General features: G+C 47.5%; 1 protein-coding gene across 1 annotated transcript in view; it reads left to right on the plus strand.

Annotated features, from left to right (window-relative positions):
• The first annotated feature begins 4,599 nt into the window (after positions 1–4,599).
• Positions 4,600–17,398, plus strand: part of LOC119187477 (mediator of RNA polymerase II transcription subunit 10) — a 16,010-nt gene continuing 3,211 nt past the window's right edge. The window contains exons 1-3 of the mRNA XM_075878647.1: positions 4,600–4,872; positions 4,962–5,045; positions 5,132–5,234. Of these exons, the coding sequence (XP_075734762.1) occupies positions 4,751–4,872; positions 4,962–5,045; positions 5,132–5,234 (309 nt within the window). The 5' untranslated portion in view covers positions 4,600–4,750. The remainder of the gene's footprint in view (positions 4,873–4,961; positions 5,046–5,131; positions 5,235–17,398) is intronic.

A 17,398-nucleotide genomic window follows, 5' to 3' on the forward strand; every position in this document is an offset into this window, starting at 1 on the left:
TGAATGGACGAATTGATATAGATGTACTGTTATGTAGATTGGGCGGCGGCTAATGCCACCTAGCCATAATACTTAGTGAACCAAAAATTAGATGAAACTTTTTTTTCTTTAAATAATGAAGCTGAGGACGGGAACTTTGCATTAAAGGGTTTAATTTTCACTCGTGATTTGATTTAGGGACCAATCAGATAACCACCTTCTAGTTACTTCTACCCGCTTAAAGTCTATCTTGCCCTCCCTGTCCCTTAACCCCAGTGCTTTGAAAAACTCTGCGCCATCATCCTGAACTATAGGGTGAAGCTCTTTACAGAACATTATCAAGTGTTCGGCAGTTTTCTCCTCCTCTCCGCACGCACTGCATACCGTGTCTACCCCTTCGTATTTGGCCCGATATGTCTTGGTTCGCAATACTCCCGTCCTGGTCTCAAACAGCAGAGAACTACCCCGAGTATTATCATAGATCCTTTCCTTGGTAATTTTCTGCTTAAAAGTTTGATATATCTCTAGTGCGGACTTCTTACCACATATCAGTCTCCGTTGCCTTCGCCTTCTTCTTAACCGATAGTTCTTTTTGGTTTGGCCCCCTGCTCTTTTCTAAGTATTTACCTGTCAGTTTTCTGGTTCGCTTCTTCCATTTTGTATCGACATTCCTCGTGTACAAATAGCTGAAAATCTTCCTAGCCAACGCTCCTCCCCCATTTCTCTCAATCACTCCTCAAATTTTATTTTGCTGCTGGCTTCCCTGCCCACGGATGATGTCCATCCCGTGTTACCTTGTACTCCTTGATTTGGTGTATTCTTGTGAGCTGCTAAAGCAAGCCTACCTATTCCACGTTGCTTAATTTATAATCTTGCTCGAACCTCTGATCTCATGCACAAGACTGCATTGCCGACAGTCAGACCAAGAACCATGACACCTTTCCAAATTCCTCTCACAACATCATACCTATCGTAATTCCACAGTGCCATATTTTGCATCACCACTGCATTCCTGTTTCCCTTAGTCATTACGTATATTCCGTGTTCCGGTACGGTTCCATTGCTTATCCATACGCCAAGATATTTGTATTTATTCGTTATTTCTAGCGTGAACTCCTGTATCGCAAGCTCACTACCTTCATTATAATTAAAAATTATGACTGCTGATTTTTCCTCACTGAATCTGAAATCTAACTTATCTCCCTCATTACCGTAGATGTCCATCAATCTCTGAAAATCTTCCTTGTTGTCGGCCATTAGCACTATATCATCTGCGTACATAAATGCTGGTACTGCCTGATGAATGAGTTTTCCTTGTTTGACGAAAGAGAAGTTGAAGCCAAGTCCACTCTTCTCTAATTTGGCCTCTAATCCTTGTAGGTACATCATGAATAACAAGGATGACAGAGAACACCGCTGCCTAAGGCCCCCTCTGTGGGCTTTGATACCTGTTTTTTCCATTTCATAAATAAAGTGTTACTTTGATGGATGTCTTTTAAGGGCTCTGTGACTCCATCCTCCACACCTAGTGTGCCCAGTATTCCCCACAAGGCCTCTTGAACCACGCTATCGTAGGCTCCCTTGATATCCAAAAATGCTAGCCACAGAGGCCTGTGTTTCTTTTCTGCTATTTCGATGCACTGCGTCAGTGAGAGCAGATTGTCTTCCAACCTCCTTCGTTTCTGAAACCCGTAGTTTCCCCAGCACCCCCTCATCCTCTATCCACGCCTTAAGTATTTCCTTTATAATCTGCCTCACCAGCCTGTATACCACTGATGACACTGTTATAGGACGATATAGTTGTTTATGTAAGCTTTGTCCCCTTTTCTTTTGTATATCATGTTCATTCTGCTAAGTTTCCATCCACCCGGGACTTCACCATCAATTATTGCTTTGCTCGCTGCCTCTCTCAAAGTCTGCTTAGGCTTGGGATTTAATTCCTTTATCAGCATAATTGGGATGCCGTCAGGGTCTGTTGATGTACTATTAGGAACCCCGTTCTCAGCCTTTTCCCACTCTCGTTGTGAAAATGGAGCTACTGCACCACTTGATCCATTCTTGTCTATCAAGGTGCATAAGACACTTCCTTGTTGAAATTTTTGTGTCATCCTTGTTCTTATATATTCAACAGCTTCGTCCCCTTTTAGCCTAACACATTGAGCTATAGTTATAAACCTCTGCTCTAGGCTTGTCTCATTCTTTAGAGAGTTTAGATGGTTCCAAAATTTGCAGCTGCTATCCTTTTTATGTACTTCTGCCAGCCAGTGAGCCCCTTTTCTTCTAATCTTTTCATTGATCAAAATGGATGCTTCCCTTCTACAGCTTAGAAAGATATCGCATTTTCTTTCAACATCGTCTGTGCGGTTCACCCCACTGCTTAGCATGTCTGTGTTCCCTAGCGCTTGTGGTGTACCCTTTCTTGTCCGCGTTTTTTCACCCTACATTTACGTTTTTATGGATCAGTACGAACTCACTCACCTCTCTGTTTTGCTTCTCTTGAGGCTTCCTGACGTTTTACTGTGGCTCTCTTGACTTCCTTATCTCTCCAACTCTTGGATTTGTGTCTCCTTTTCCGGGGTGACTTGTCACGCGCCTTAGCAAGCTCTAGCTCAAACAGTCTAATTAGATTCGTGTACGTCCACGCTGTTTTATTATACTCAGTGATTACTTTCTCAATTTTTGTTTAGTAGCTATTTCTATTTGCCTTTCTGAATAAAAATCACCCTGCAGTTGCCAATATTGTCTCCTTCCCGCTTTCATTGCTCTTCCAAAACTTAGCTTGATGCGTTTGTGAACACTGCCCAGACTTCTGGAGCCACATTCATCTATGTGCATGTACCATTACCACTGTAATGAATGTCATTCCTGTGCAAAGAGGTGAGCGCCGGGCTCGTACACGTCTTGGTTCACCTCCATTACGCCGTATCCGAGCTGCCGGCGCATACCCCAGATGACACAGTTAGCCTCCACTACCCTCCTTTCAATCCCACGAGACTGCCCCCAGACAGCGCCGTGGATAAAAGAGTGGGCGCGCCCGCCTCTGGAAACACGCTCTCTCCGTGGACGGCTGGAGAGAAACCCGCCGCGCACCCGCCATCTCGGAGGCCATCCGTGGAGGAGCAAGTGCTCGATAGTTTCCCGCTCACCACCACAGGTCCTGCACACCATGAGCTGCACACAGCCGCGAGCGTATCGGGGACATAATCAAAACGACTTCGACAGTCAATAGAGTGCCTCGATGCGCGCATCCTCGCTCAAGGCACCCTAATAGTATGGTCTCTAGAATCCATACTAATAGTCAAGAGTGCGCAGCGCGCCAGCTCAAACTTTGGAGAGCAGGACAGCACCGCAGCTAGCTGTTGTCATACAGTGCTCGCTCCGTCGCGATTCTTTCTTGCTAAGCTTGTCTTTGTCACATTAGGCCAATTTGAACCTATAAATGAGCCCATATAGTTAAGTGAATGTAAGTGTAGCCTAAACTAATCTAGCCCAGTTGTGCGTCATATGACCTGATAAATTCGGGCGTAAGTAAGCTTAAACCCAGTCCAGGTTCCTGTTTTTATGTTAAGCGTAGTAAAGCTTCGAAGTGTCCAGAGGGGTCAAAAAAAGTACACGTACATTCTTTATTATGAGGTAAGAAAAACAAATCCTTGGCCCAAACATATAGCAGGCAATGCCAATTATAAAATAAAAATGAACAGGGCAGAGCCAAGTGAATTTTTGAGGAAAGTACACGTACAGCCAAATACAATTAAGTCTAGTTGATCGTGCTATCATTTCATTTAGCTGAGCAAAATCAGCCCAAATAAGGCAAACCTTAACGCGGTCAATTAATCCAAGTCAACTTTCCCATGAGCCTAGGGGCGTCAATCCTTGGAAGATACTAATTGCTTTTACTGACATTACAATAATCAAGCTAATCCTTGTCTAATTAGTGTTAGTCAGAACGCGTACAAGTTATAATCAATTAGTGTGATATCCAATCACACACGATACATACTAGTGTTTCACGTGGCATAATTAGGCTAATTATGCATAACTGAGCTGATGAAGCAGTGCCAAGGTAAGCATACGAAAATCCAATCAAGTGTGGTTGATCATGCCATCATCGAAATAGCCTAATTATAATTAGGTTAATTAAACAAGTTCTAATAAAACACAATAAGTAACTGAAGTAGAATTTTTATGACCTCAGAGAGTCCAAGCTGAGGAAGATACTAATCACCAAGTGTACTCTCAGTAAGCTAAACTATATTTAATAATCCTTAAAACAAATTTTAATTATGTCTTCGCACTTATATTGCGCTTGTTTCATCGTAACTAGGCTCGTTTAAGTTCAACTCGGCCTAACGCAACAAATGCAAGCTGAGCTGGGAAAACTTAATTTTGTGTGATTGGCTTCACCAGGCTTTGCGAGGCTGGCTACGCTTAACTACGCTAATAGACTGGTATAAATCATTACCAGCGCTGGAACCACGCAGCGCCGCTGCGGGCACTACGTAAAAAAAGAAAAAAAAAAACGGCACCAATTTATTGGAGCAAAGACAGCGACACCCAGTTGTCGCTTCGGCTACGAGCGCGTCGAAGAGAGCGACATGAGAGGCCAACTGATACGGCGGGACGCGCATGCGCGCCGCAGCAGGCGTCTTGTAACCAGATAGCTCGTCGATGCCTTCGGCTACGCGATCCCGCGGCGGGCACAGTTATGCGCGCACCTGTACATTAACGCGGCCGTGCGTGCAGAAGCGTCGGGAGGTGCTTGAGCAGCGTGATGTCGGCCACACTTGAAGCGCTTGAATCAGTTTTAGAAATGCTTATAGAGGATTGTCGGCAGTTAGGAATAATAGTTAGTGACTTTCAGTCTGAGAGCCAGACCACGCTAGACCAGAAAATGTAAGTGCTGCTATCGTGGCTTCCCTGTCACTCCTGCTAGGTCGCTTCCGTTGAAGGTAAATGGAATCGGCTTTGCAAAATTGTTTCAGAAATCACATCGTCACTTTGATGCAAGAGGTGGACCGATTTAAGCCAGAAGTCCAAGACATACAAGTGCCATTGGAAGTGTTCGAGTAAGTTAGTAGGCTTTCACTGACCAAATATATATATATATATATATATATTTTGCTAACGTGTTGTCTTTTGACTTTCTGTGCAGCTACATTGACCATGGAAGAAATCCGCAGCAGTGTACCAAAGACTACCTGGAAGAGGCGCTGACCAAGAATATGCAAGTCAAAGGCAAGATTGAATCCTATCGCGTAAGTAAATATCTAAAGCTTCTGACTTCTGTAATAGATTATAGAAGCGTGCTGTGTCTAAAGGCACGCCGGGAGCACACGAATGCTAAAAGCTAAACGTACGTCAGACGTACGCGAAACCGGGAGTCGAAACCGATATACACATGTTTAGTTTTTTTAGATATCTTTGCAGTTACTGTATTATCATGGTTGCTGTTTCTATTTTTGGAATTTGGACTTGATTTTTATATATTTATTTATTTTTATTATCTAAAATGGCGAACCCAAGGAGGGGGGGGGGGGGGACAGGTGGCGATTGCCCTTGCCCTCCTCTCTTCAGTGCTTGCCATCCACCTGCTAACACTAAAGCCCCTATACCTTCAAAAAAGTACCGCTTTCTTTTAAACTGCGCTGCTTCCTCCTCTCCGCGCTGGAGCAAGCTCGTGGCGCGTTACAGGGGGCGCCACTGTCGCAAGCGAAAGAGAAAAAAGCAACGCGCCTGAGAGGAGGCAGCGAGGGAGAGAGCAGATGGTGGTACTTTTGCCAAGTGTAGGGGCTTTAGCTATCATCAGTTAGGACAAATGAGTGGCATCACTGTGAGCACACATTAACAGTATTTATGCCATTACAGGGTTTTTGTGCTAGTAAAAACAAACAAAAGTAATGACCACGTCCCTATTTTCGGTGTTAATTCAAGCGACCGTTTCCCCTAAAATGGGTGGCTGGATTCGTCCCTAGGTCACGGCTACCGCGTACAAGTTTGCAAAAGACCAACAAGGAACGAGCTGGGCGACACTGCCGATGACAACGGAAAACTTGGGGCATCGCGTGGTTGACGAATGACGTCGCGGTTGGTGGTGCCAGTCGTTGACTTCCCTCAGTCACCGGTGTGAATGCCTCCTTAAATGGTTACTGACACAAAACTGAAAACGTGATAACTTGTCGAATAGATATTAAAGTGCGTGTCATGTCGCCTCCTCACAGCACGCCAAGCGCGCCTTTAGTTTTCGTGTAAACGACGAACCGCCATCTGTGTCACAAGTTTGCGCTAGCTGCCACGATCCTTGCAAGCGTTCTTTCCTAGCAGACCTTTCTTTTTGAACGGAAAGAAGGGGGCAGACTAGCACAGATTTTCGCCTTGGCAGTGCTTTCTTTTATCTTTTTTTTTTTTGGGGGGGGGGGGGGGGGGGGTCCACGCGTATAGTTGCAACCTCTGATAGGAGGTCAGCAACGTCACACACCGCGAAAGACAACACTGTACTATGACTGAGTGTGCGCGCGTGTGCTGCTGAATGTGGTGTGTTTATCTCTCTTCCCTCTCTGCTCTCTATCTTTCATCTCCCCCATCACTCTCCCATGCGCAGGGTAGCAAACCGGCTGCCTATAGGCTGGTTAACCTCCCTGCCGTTCTTTTCCCCCTGTTTTCCTTTTGATAGGGGGTCATAACAGCGCCTAGGGCCTTCGCTGCAAAAAAAAAAAAAAAAAAAAGAAAGTGCCCGGGCAATGCTCACGTATTGGCGTAAACGTGTTTTTCTGTGTCCATGTCGTCAGTTGAGTTAGCACGGAAACCATTCTGGGTGCCGCCTCACTCGATGCTCTTTGAAACCGCAACTGTGCCCGTCTTTCAAAAACCAACCAGTGTGCATGAGCCCACTTTTTGTATCACGTGAGTAAGAGAGAAAGTGCAACGTCGGACGTATCTCTATAGACTCCCTGATCCGCGCTTCCACGGTTCCACGAAGTCAATCGTGCGCGAACGGGCGGGACAGGCTTCTAGTGGCAAAGTGCGCTAAAATTTAGGCAGCGGATATAGTGCCAGTAACCGGAATTTTACTGTTCTCCGATAGTTTGCCGACATTCTCGCCCAACCGTCTAATGAATGCTGCTTTCGTGTCGGTCGCGCGCCAGGCTAAGGCAGTATACAGGAGGACACGGGCACAAGAATGGTGCTGCTCGCACGGCGTTGATCGTATGTTGATATCGCAAATGATTGTACGCACGTTGATTAAAAAAATAAATAAAACCAGGCTCATCAATCACCCTACCGATCCGGCTTCCTTAGATCGTAATAATTACAACAGGTGCGATTGTTGGCATCGACATTAACATGCCTGTTTTCAAAGGGTGGGCAAACCACGAATGCTGACGAAATACTGAGAACTGCGAAGTGGCAAGTCGCGGGTTACTAGCGCCCAAGTGGCTTGGGCAAACCACGTATCCGTACGCTAGCGAAATAAATAGAGGAGGCGTTGAAAACACCGTGAACCGGCCGCAAAGTGGCGCGTCATGGGTTACGGGTGCCCCAGTGACACGGGCACTCCATAGAGTAATATAAAAGGTATGGCCACGCCACTGACACTATATAGCAATACTGTAAGAGCCAACGGGAAAACGTGCCAGACGTAACTTGTGCAGCTTCTGTCGTCACATTATCCGATAATACTAAATGGCCGTCATTCTCGCCTGATTTGCTGTAGTCACTGCCAGCACAAGATACGCAGCCTAAATTTAATCCCCACTACCATAGTAGGCAGTAGGCGAAAGGGTAAGCCACGTTGCTCAGGAAACCAGACTTCGTTCATACGGTTAGAAAAGTTATACGTATGTGAACACAATACACATTTACCTTGTGCTTTTAATAATCGTGGGATAAAATGAGACATCCCAGCTTCTCGCAGAATAGGCAGGACCAAACTTGTTAAAGACGGTTAAAGCAGAAAATAAATTGTTTTAAAAGGGTTGAATTCGCTTCTGGTACTTGCCTATATGTGCCTAATTTGGTCTTAATATTGCTATTTGCTCATCTCTTATAAGATTGTTTGATAGAAGGAAATGAATAAAATAATATTATTACAACATGCCAAGGCAAGGTTCTTAAATTAAGTGTGCTGTAGAAGGCCTGGTACGTTGACTGTCCCCAACACCAAACTTTGCGGGCCACCCCTTCCTGACCCAGGCTTTCCTGCCTTGTGTCAATATTATGTGTGAACAGTAGGCCATGGTGCCTTTGTGTACCATTAAAGGGGCCCTGAAACACTTTTTTTGAGTAACCATGAAATTATTTCACTGGGAAAGCACATTGACTCGCAAATTGAACGCACAAAATTTTAAGAATCCGTTCAGTACGAGCGGAGTTACGATTTCTCACGCGCTGCAGTCGCATTCTCTCTTCTCTTGTCCCGATGAAAGCGCTGGAAGCTAAGCAGGAAGGGATGGGAGGGGTAAACAAACCAACAAAAAAACGTCACTCACGCCTTGTGACCTTGAGCACTTTTTTTTCTTTTTTTCTTCTTCGAATACGCGGCTTTTTTCAGTGCAATCGCACACGTGGACACGTTAACGGCCTCTCGCGTCGATCTCTGTGACAACCGAGCGCGCCATGTTTGAATAAGCCAATGGCTGATACATGGGTAATCTACGTGTGATTTTTGAGCGTTTTCCGCCATTTGTCGAGGGAAGAGAAAGCATTTTTTTAGCTGATTTTGATAATTTGTTGTGAATTTCAGGCCGCGTGCTGCGCTATAACATTTGGCTCGCGTGTTGACGGGAGCCTCTACTACCGATCGGCAGTGTTTTCTGACCATGCTCATAAAGAGTTGCAGGGCCCCTTTAATGGTTCACTGGTCCTCTTTCTTCTAAAGTTCGCCTACTATTACCACTGTAAAATGCGGAGCAAGCGCCCCACCCGAGCAATCACCCCTTTCCTTTTTCGGAAGATCTGAAATTAGTACAAACCAAGCGAGCGCCCCCTCGCCCTCCTCCTGCGGCCACTTTGTTTTTTTTTTCCAAGGTAAGCATCACTGCAGTGTACAAAAAGGTGCCACAAGAATGGATACACTGAACGCGTATCTATATGTTGTTTATGAAATGCTTTATAAATAATTTCATTAGAAACATGGATGGGCATTTTATTCTTAGTGGCTCTCCCTTCGCCATATCGAATTTCGGTCCGGGAGTTGGGACTGAGCAAGCACCCCCTTCCCGAATCTGGTTGGATTATTCTTCATCATAGGAGGTGGGGAAGGGGGGACGGGGTACTTGCTCAGTATTTCGCGGTATACGCGATTGGGTGAAGAGAATATTTTACATGAGCCAGCATGGCTTCGAGTGATACTGGTTGACACTTTTATGGTTAAATCTTAATTGCAATAAAAAAAGTGGATTGGGGAGCATCCTCCACCATAGCCCGATGGAGAGCACCACATGTGCACTGTGATAGTTGTGGGTTTGGCCACGGTCGGCGTCAATTTGTTTTACATCCAGTTTCATATTGTCGCGGTGCAGCGCGAACCAAAGGCAGATAAACGTATAAACGTTCACACAGCGACTCTCAGCAGCCGAACAGTAAGATCGCCTTCTTTATCTACAATCAGCCAGAGCTCCACTACCTGGTGTCCACCAAATCCCCTTATTGTTGTTTTGGTCCACCAGTACACACGCGTCATTTGCCCCCCCCCCCCCCCCCCCCCTCTTAATGAGCATCGCCCCGATGCTAAACCAGTAGTGCAGTTTTTTTTGTCTGTTCTTTAAGAAGTGTCTTGCGCAGTCACTACCTTTCATAAGGCTTCATGCGCACAACGTGAACTAGTTCAGGACGGTGCTGGCGAAGCCTCGTACTATATGAACTGTCGGGGACGACCTCGTACGTAAAATCACTCAGTCGTCGCAGTACTAGATATGGGCCAAAGTATCTCCTTAGGAGCTTTTCAGAGAGTCCTCGTTTCCGTATGGGCGTCCAAACCCATACTCTGTCACCGGTCTGGTAAACGACTGTTCTGCGGCGAGAATTGTAGCGGCTCGCGTCGTACTCTTGTTGTTGCTGGATTCGCAGGCGTGCTAGTTGCCTTGCTTCTTCCGCTCGTTCTGTAAACATCTCGGCGTCTGGTTCGATGTCGTCGCATTCATGCGCTAGCATCGCATCTAACATGGTTCGTACTTCCCTTCCGTGAATTAGGCTGAACGGGGTCATCTGGGTTGTTTCTTGCTTGGCAGTGTTGTATGCAAACGTGATATATGGCAAGATTTCGTCCCAGTTTTTGTGTTCGACGTCTACGTACATTGAAAGCATGTCTTCAATTGTTTTGTTGAGATGCTCTGTAAGCCCGTTCGTTTTCGGGTGGTAGGCGGTGGTCTTGCGATGGGTTGTTCTACTCAGCATGAGGACTTGTTCCAAAAGAGCTGCCGTAAATGCGGTTCCTTTGTCTGTGATTACGACGCTTGGTGCACCATGCCGCAGGACAACGTTTTCGATGAAAAATTGTGCCACCTCCGCTGCTGTACCTCTCTGGATAGCCTTTGTTTCAGCATAACGGGTAAGGTAATCAGTCGCGACAATAACCCAGCGGTTCCCAGCAGTAGAAGTAGGAAGTGGGCCCAAAATATCCATGCCAATCTGGTCGAATGGTGTTCTTGGGACCTGCACGGGCTGCAGGAGGCCAGCTGGTTTAGTCGGTGGTGACTTCCGTCGCTGGCAGTCGAGGCAAGTACGAACATGGTGTTTTACGGCAACGGTCAGTCTTGGCCAGAAGTAGCGCTGCCGTACTCTGGCCAACGTTCTTGTGTGACCTAAGTGGCCTGAAGTCACCTAGTTGTGGCATGCTTCGAGTACTTCGGAGCGAAGGGCTGCTGGGATGACGAGCAAATACGCAGATCCTGTCGAAGAGAAGTTTCTTTTGTATATGACTCCGCTCCGTAAGCAAAATGATGACAGTGCTCTTACGAAAACAGTTGGTACCTTCTGAGATCTCCCCTCCAGGTAATTAATTAGGGCAAGTAACTCAGGGTCGCCACGTTGTTGCTGTGTAATAGCGGTTGAGTCAAGCACACCGAGAAATGCTGTTTCCTCCTCATCGGATAGAGTTGCCGATTCAATGGGTGAGCGGGATAGACAGTCGGCGTCCATGTGGCGCTTTCCTGACTTGTGTACGACAGTCATGTCGTACTCCTGCAGCCTGAGACTCCAACGCGCTAATCTCCCGGTAGGATCTTTAAGATTTGTCAACCAACACAGTGAGTGGTGGTCGCTGATGACTTTGAAAGGGCGGCCGTATAAATACGGGCGAAATTTCGTGACCGCCCATACCACGGCGAGGCATTCCTTCTCAGTCGTGGAGTAATTAGTCTCAGCGCGTGTTAGTGTTCGGCTTGCATAGGCGATTACTCTTTCTGTGCCCTCTTGCAGCTGCACAAGCACAGCTCCCAAACCAATATTGCTAGCATCCGTGTGTAGCATCGTTGGGGCTTTCTCATCAAAGTGGGCAAGCACTGGAGGCGTCTGTAGTCGCTGGCGGAGATTCTTAAAAGCAGCTTCCTCTTCGTTGCTCCATTGGAAAACAACGTCTTTTCTCGTGAGGCGGGTCAACGGTGATGCGATGCGTGCGAAGTCCGCGATGAATCGCCTATAATACGCACATAGTCCGAGGAATCGTCGGACAGCCTTCTTATCAGTCGGCACTGGGAACTGTGCAACAGCTGCGATCTTTTCAGGATCAGGACGAACGCCTGCGTGACTGACAACGTGGCCAAGAAATTGCAGCTCTTCATAGCAAAAGTGGCATTTTTCAGGCTTCAACGTCAAGCCCGCAGACAGTATGGCTTGTAAAACTGCCTCAAGTCTTTTAAGATGCTGGTCAAATGTTGCGGCGAAAACTACGACATCATCAACGTAGACCAAGCAGGTTTTCCACTTCAACCCAGAAAGTACGGTATCCATAAGTCTTTGAAAGGTAGCAGGCGCTGAACATAAACCAAAGGGCAAGACTTTAAATTCATATAAGCCATCTGGTGTCACAAAAGCAGTCTTCTCGCGGTCTCTTGGGTCTACCTCGATTTGCCAATACCCACTCCTTAAGTCCATCGATGAAAAGTAACGAGCATGTCGAAGTCTGTCGAGAGAGTCATCTATACGAGGAAGTGGATACACATCTCTCTTTGTCACCTGATTGAGTTTTCGGTAATCTACACAGAAGCGCAGGCTGCCATCTTTTTTTTAACGAGGACTACAGGTGACGCCCAGGGGCTTTTTGAGGGCTGAATGACATCTTCTAGCATTTTGTCGACTTGCTCTTGTATCACTTCGCGTTCTTTTGCAGCCACGCGATAGGGGTTTTGGTGAATTGGTCTTGTCATGTCCTCGGTAATTATCCGATGCTTGGTTAGAGGCGTGCGGCCAACTCTTGATGTTGTCGAAAAGCAGTCTTTGAATTCGGCCAGTAGCTCAAGAAGCCTCTTTCACTCGTTCTTAGGCAAAGTAGTGCTAACGTCAAGAACTGGTGTCGAATCAAGTTTTGGTGCCTCGTCGACTACTGCCAAGCAGCCTTCTGCGTCTGTGATATCGTCGAAGTAAGCGACGGCCATGCCTTTTGGAAGGTGCCGGCGCTCATCACTAAAATTTGTCAGAAGCAAGTCCGTGCGTCCAGCGGCGACACTGACGATACCTCTTGCGACGGAAATGCCGTGTGTGAAGAGGAGCGAGGTTATTCGGTCTGCTACTCCTTCGCCGTCAAACTGGACAGCGGCTGCCACAGAAACAAGCGTGCATGACCGTGGAGGGAGAACCACATCGTCATCAGTTAGACGCAATTGATTCGGTCGCGCCTGTGTATAATCAGGTGCGCCCGAACTGTTGCGGAATGTAATCAAACTGTCTGGGATATTGATGACGGCGCCGTACTCTCGTAAGAAGTCCATACCAATAATTAGATCCTTGCAGCATGCGGCGAGAACGACGAACGACGCAACGAAGGAAGAACCTCCTATGTCAATTCTCGCTGTGCATTTTCCAGAGGGCATCAATAACTGACCACCTGCCGTCCTTATTTGAGGGCCTGTCCACGGTGTCTTCACTTTCTTGAGCTGCATGGAGAGGTCCTGACTGATGATAGAAAAGTCGGCACCGGTGTCGACTAAGGCTGTTACTTTCTGGCCGTCAAGAAAAACACTCAGGTCAGCGGTCACAATGTCGTCGCTCTCACGTCTTGTCGAATTTACAGCGTCGTGTAATGGGGGCTTTTCGTCGTCATCTTCATGGCCTGCAACCTTACCCCCGGAGGTCGCCGCCCTCAGTTTCCCCGTCGCGGGCTGGGTGACCTTCTTGCGTTAAGGTCCGCGGAGGTACGTCGGTGTGACGAAGGTGAATGAGCGGGAGAAGGAGAGCGCGATTGACGTCCCAAACCTGGCTGGCGGGTAGGTATTGCCTCCTCGTCAGAAGTACGGTATTCGTAAAAGTGAGAACGGGCTCCATAGAAAGAGGTGTCCTCCCGGCGTGGTATGTATTCTTCGTTCGCACGTCGATCGTCAGACCATGTTCGAAGTGGGTGGAACGAGTCATTGCGGTTCCAGCAATGACGGGCAATATGACCTGCACCTCCGCAGTTGAAGCATAGTGGACGTCGATCGATTGTGCGCCACGCGTCTGTTCTTCGGAGTGGTGGACGTCTGAGCCTCCCTTCTTGCGACGATGTCCATGGTGCTGCTGTGGACGCCTGGTGGTACGTCGGTTGGCTTGGCGGTCGGCTCAGGGTCTGCTCTTGCCGCGGTGACCAAGGAGCCGTCGGCACTGGGTGATATGGCGGCGATGTACCAGATGGTGAACGTCGCAGAGCATCGGCATAGCTCATGGGACGGTGCTCGTCCCCAGGACCAGCGGTAGAAAAGGCGTGGCGGATTTCATCACGTACCAGTTCAGCGACGGACGCAACGAGGGTTTGAGCAACCGAATTCCGGAACTTTTGAAGTTCTTCGCGAACTATCTCCCTAATGAGGTCTCGCAGGGAGCTTTGATCCTCAGGTATGGCGGCAGCATTGATTGGGGCGCTGCTAGACATTCGATGATACTGCCTGCATCGTTGATGGAGCGCCCGCTCGATAGCCGTAGCCTCCTTGATGAAGTCAACTACGGTACTTGGAGGATGGCACAGTAGCCCGGCGAAAAGTTGCTCCTTAACGCCGCGCATGAGGTAGCTCAACTTCCTATCTTCACTCATGTTCGGGTCAGCTCGACGAAAAAGACGAGTCATATCTTCAGCAAACATAGTAACGCTTTCATTGGGTTTTTGAACCCGTAGCTCCAATAGCTGCTGCGCACGGTCGCGTCGATCGACATTGGTGAACGTATCGACAAGCTGTTGTCGGAAGTCGCCCCAAGTTAAAAGACTGGATTCTCTGTTCTCATACCATATTTTCGCACCGCCGTCAAGGTAGAAGTAGGCGCGTGAGAGCTTTTCTTGTTCAGGCCACAGATTAATCTTGGCGACACGCTCGTAGTGCTCAAGCCAGTCGTCCACGTCTTCATGGGCGCCGCCACTAAAGTGATAGGGAACCAGTGGTTGAAAGATGGTTACCTGTGAAGGCTGTGTTGGCGGGGGGCCTTGGGGTGCCGGTTGCGGACTGGAGTTGGCCATTTGTAGAGGTAATCGGCACTTGCGAGGTTCCGTGGAAGGCGTGAACTCTGGAGCGAGGCCTATCAGCCGCCGACTGAACCTGTGCACGGGAGTTGCAATGGGTGACAATGCGTCCGAGCTCGATGAACGGCTCCCAGTGGGAGTATGGAGCATTAGGTAGGGTTGCGTCCCAGCACTTCCACCAGTGTCGCGGTGCAGCGCGAACCAAAGGCAGATAAACGTATAAACGTTCACACAGTGACTCTCAGCAGCCGAACAGCAAGATCGCCTTCTTTATCTACAATCAGCCAGAGCTCCACTACCTGGTGTCCGCCAAATCCCCTTATTGTTGTTTTGGTCCACCAGTACACACGCGTCAATATATATATATATATACATATTACTGCCTCCTTGCTTTCCTTAGGTTCACTATATGTGGTCTTCATATACTAATGAAAACAATTATCTCAAATGATTCTCATTGCCAATACACCTTCTCAGCACCCCCAGGACACATTCTGAAATTCAACAGGGAAACCAACTCCATAGCACTTTTACAGTGATGGTACCGCTGCGCCAATTGTGCCAAATTGCGCCCAAGTGCCCTAGCTGCAACATCCTGCTACATTTCCTCAAAACCTGGCGACTCTGCGCCCAACCTATAGTGTATGCCGGCTTTCAGAAGCGAAACTTGGGAGTTTTCGAATAGCGTACCGCAAAGCTTTGTGTGGTGGTCGCCGCCAATGCGCATGCGTCACAACGCTAACGGCCACTAGCGTTTGCGGTCCGCCCACGAAAAATCCGAAATAGCATTTGGCCCGCAAAGCCCCTTCGTGGTGAATCAAGCGTGAGTCAGCGTTTGCGGGGACAAACGCTATTTGAAAACTTGTAAGGTGTCCATACGCATGACACCAGTGGGCTAGCCAAGGGAGGGGGGGTTCAGACCCCCCCCCCCCCTGGCACTTGCTCTACTTGTTTATTTTTTCGTCGCTTCGCGCTGACATGATTTTGAAACTAAGCTCTGCTACTTACTATCACATTATCAATGCTGGGTGCTTTTACAATGAACATTGTTTGCATACGGAAAAACGTGCCTCGATGTACCTCAAGGCTTAGCACTCTATGAGGTTTTGGGAAGGAATCTCGGCCGCGAGCGTTTCAAGTTGGCTCGGTGACGGGATTAATGCTCTAGTGGTGGTCGTACTTGTAACCGCCGGAACAGATCTCGCCGGAGTCGATCACTAATACGATAATTTTCATTAGGCAGTGGTTCGTTTTAATGGAAATAGCAGAATTCCAAGGTCCGATAGGCCACGTTCAAGCATATTACAATGCGACTCTTCGTACGAGTGGTAAGATATACTCACGCCAGAAAATAACATTTCTATTGAACCTTCGCACGTTCTGCTATAACATCTAAACACACACGCGCACGCACGCACGCACGCACGCACGCACGCACGCACGCACGCGCACGCACGCACGCACGCACGCACGCGCACGCACACACACACACACACACACACACACACACACACACACACACACACACACACACACACACACACACACACACACACACACACACACACACACACACACACACACACACACACACACACACACACACACACACACACGTACGCACACACGCACACGCACACACACACACAAATGCCTGCCTAAAAAGAAATATAAAAAAATTTGAATGCCACTTCTAATGATGTATACTTTCACACCCTCTTCAAAAATAAAAAGTTGCGAGGAGCGCGTCACCATGTTTGTAAATCCCCTTTTATGCAGCGTTCGAAGCTTAATTACTTTTCGGCACACTACCGTGTACCGGATAACATAAAAACTATTCAGTTTAATACGTTTTTAGCATACAAAAACTATGAACGTCTATTGTCAAGTGTCCAAAAATTGTCAAGCATACCGACTGAGAAAACGCGAAAGGGCTGAATAAACGCCACAAAAATAGAAAGATGTATGTTTAAGACAGCTTCATAAATAGAACAACGACTTCGTCACGCATTTAGTGCCATATGATTCAGCTACATGCATCGTAGGTTTTTCTTCCAGCCTCGAAGCAAGAAGCTGGCTCTGAAAAAAAAAAAATACTTCAGGTGCTTGGACCGCACAGGCGAAATCACTTCGCTTTTTAACTAGATAGTGCCTTGTAGTCTACTAAATATGCGATATGTCATTGCTGCGATAAATGAGATTTAAAAACTCTGAATAAAGCAACTGAGTGGGTCACTGTTGTGACAACCACCAGCTAATTAGCTGCGGCTGCTGCCCCGACGGAGCCACCGCCACTTGTTTTCCCGTCCCTCTGGATGGATGGATCGATATGGCTGTACCCTTTAGATCAGGCGGTGGCTAACGCCACCAAGCCGTACTTAGTGAACCACAAACTAGATTTATTTCTTTTTTTCTTTAAATAGTGAGGTTGAGAACTCGTACTTTGCAGTGAAGGGTTTAATTTTCACTCGTGCCTTGACTTTAGCTACCAATCAAATAACCTCCTTCTAGTTAATTCTACCAGCTTAAAGTCTGTTTTGCCCTCCCTGTCTCTAAACCCCAGTGATTTGAAAAACTCTGCGCCATCATCCTGAACTATAGGGTGAAGCCCTTTACAGAATATTATCAAGTGTTCGGCAGTTTCCTCTTCCTCTCCACACGCACTGCATACCGTGTCTACCCCTTCGTATTTGGCCCGATATGTCTTGGTTCGCAATACTCCCGTCCTGGCCTCAAACACTAGAGAACTACCCCGAGTATTATCATAGATCCTTTCCTTGG

The sequence above is a fragment of the Rhipicephalus microplus genome, chromosome X (assembly GCF_043290135.1).
Source record: "Rhipicephalus microplus isolate Deutch F79 chromosome X, USDA_Rmic, whole genome shotgun sequence".
Taxonomy (NCBI): domain Eukaryota; kingdom Metazoa; phylum Arthropoda; class Arachnida; order Ixodida; family Ixodidae; genus Rhipicephalus; species Rhipicephalus microplus.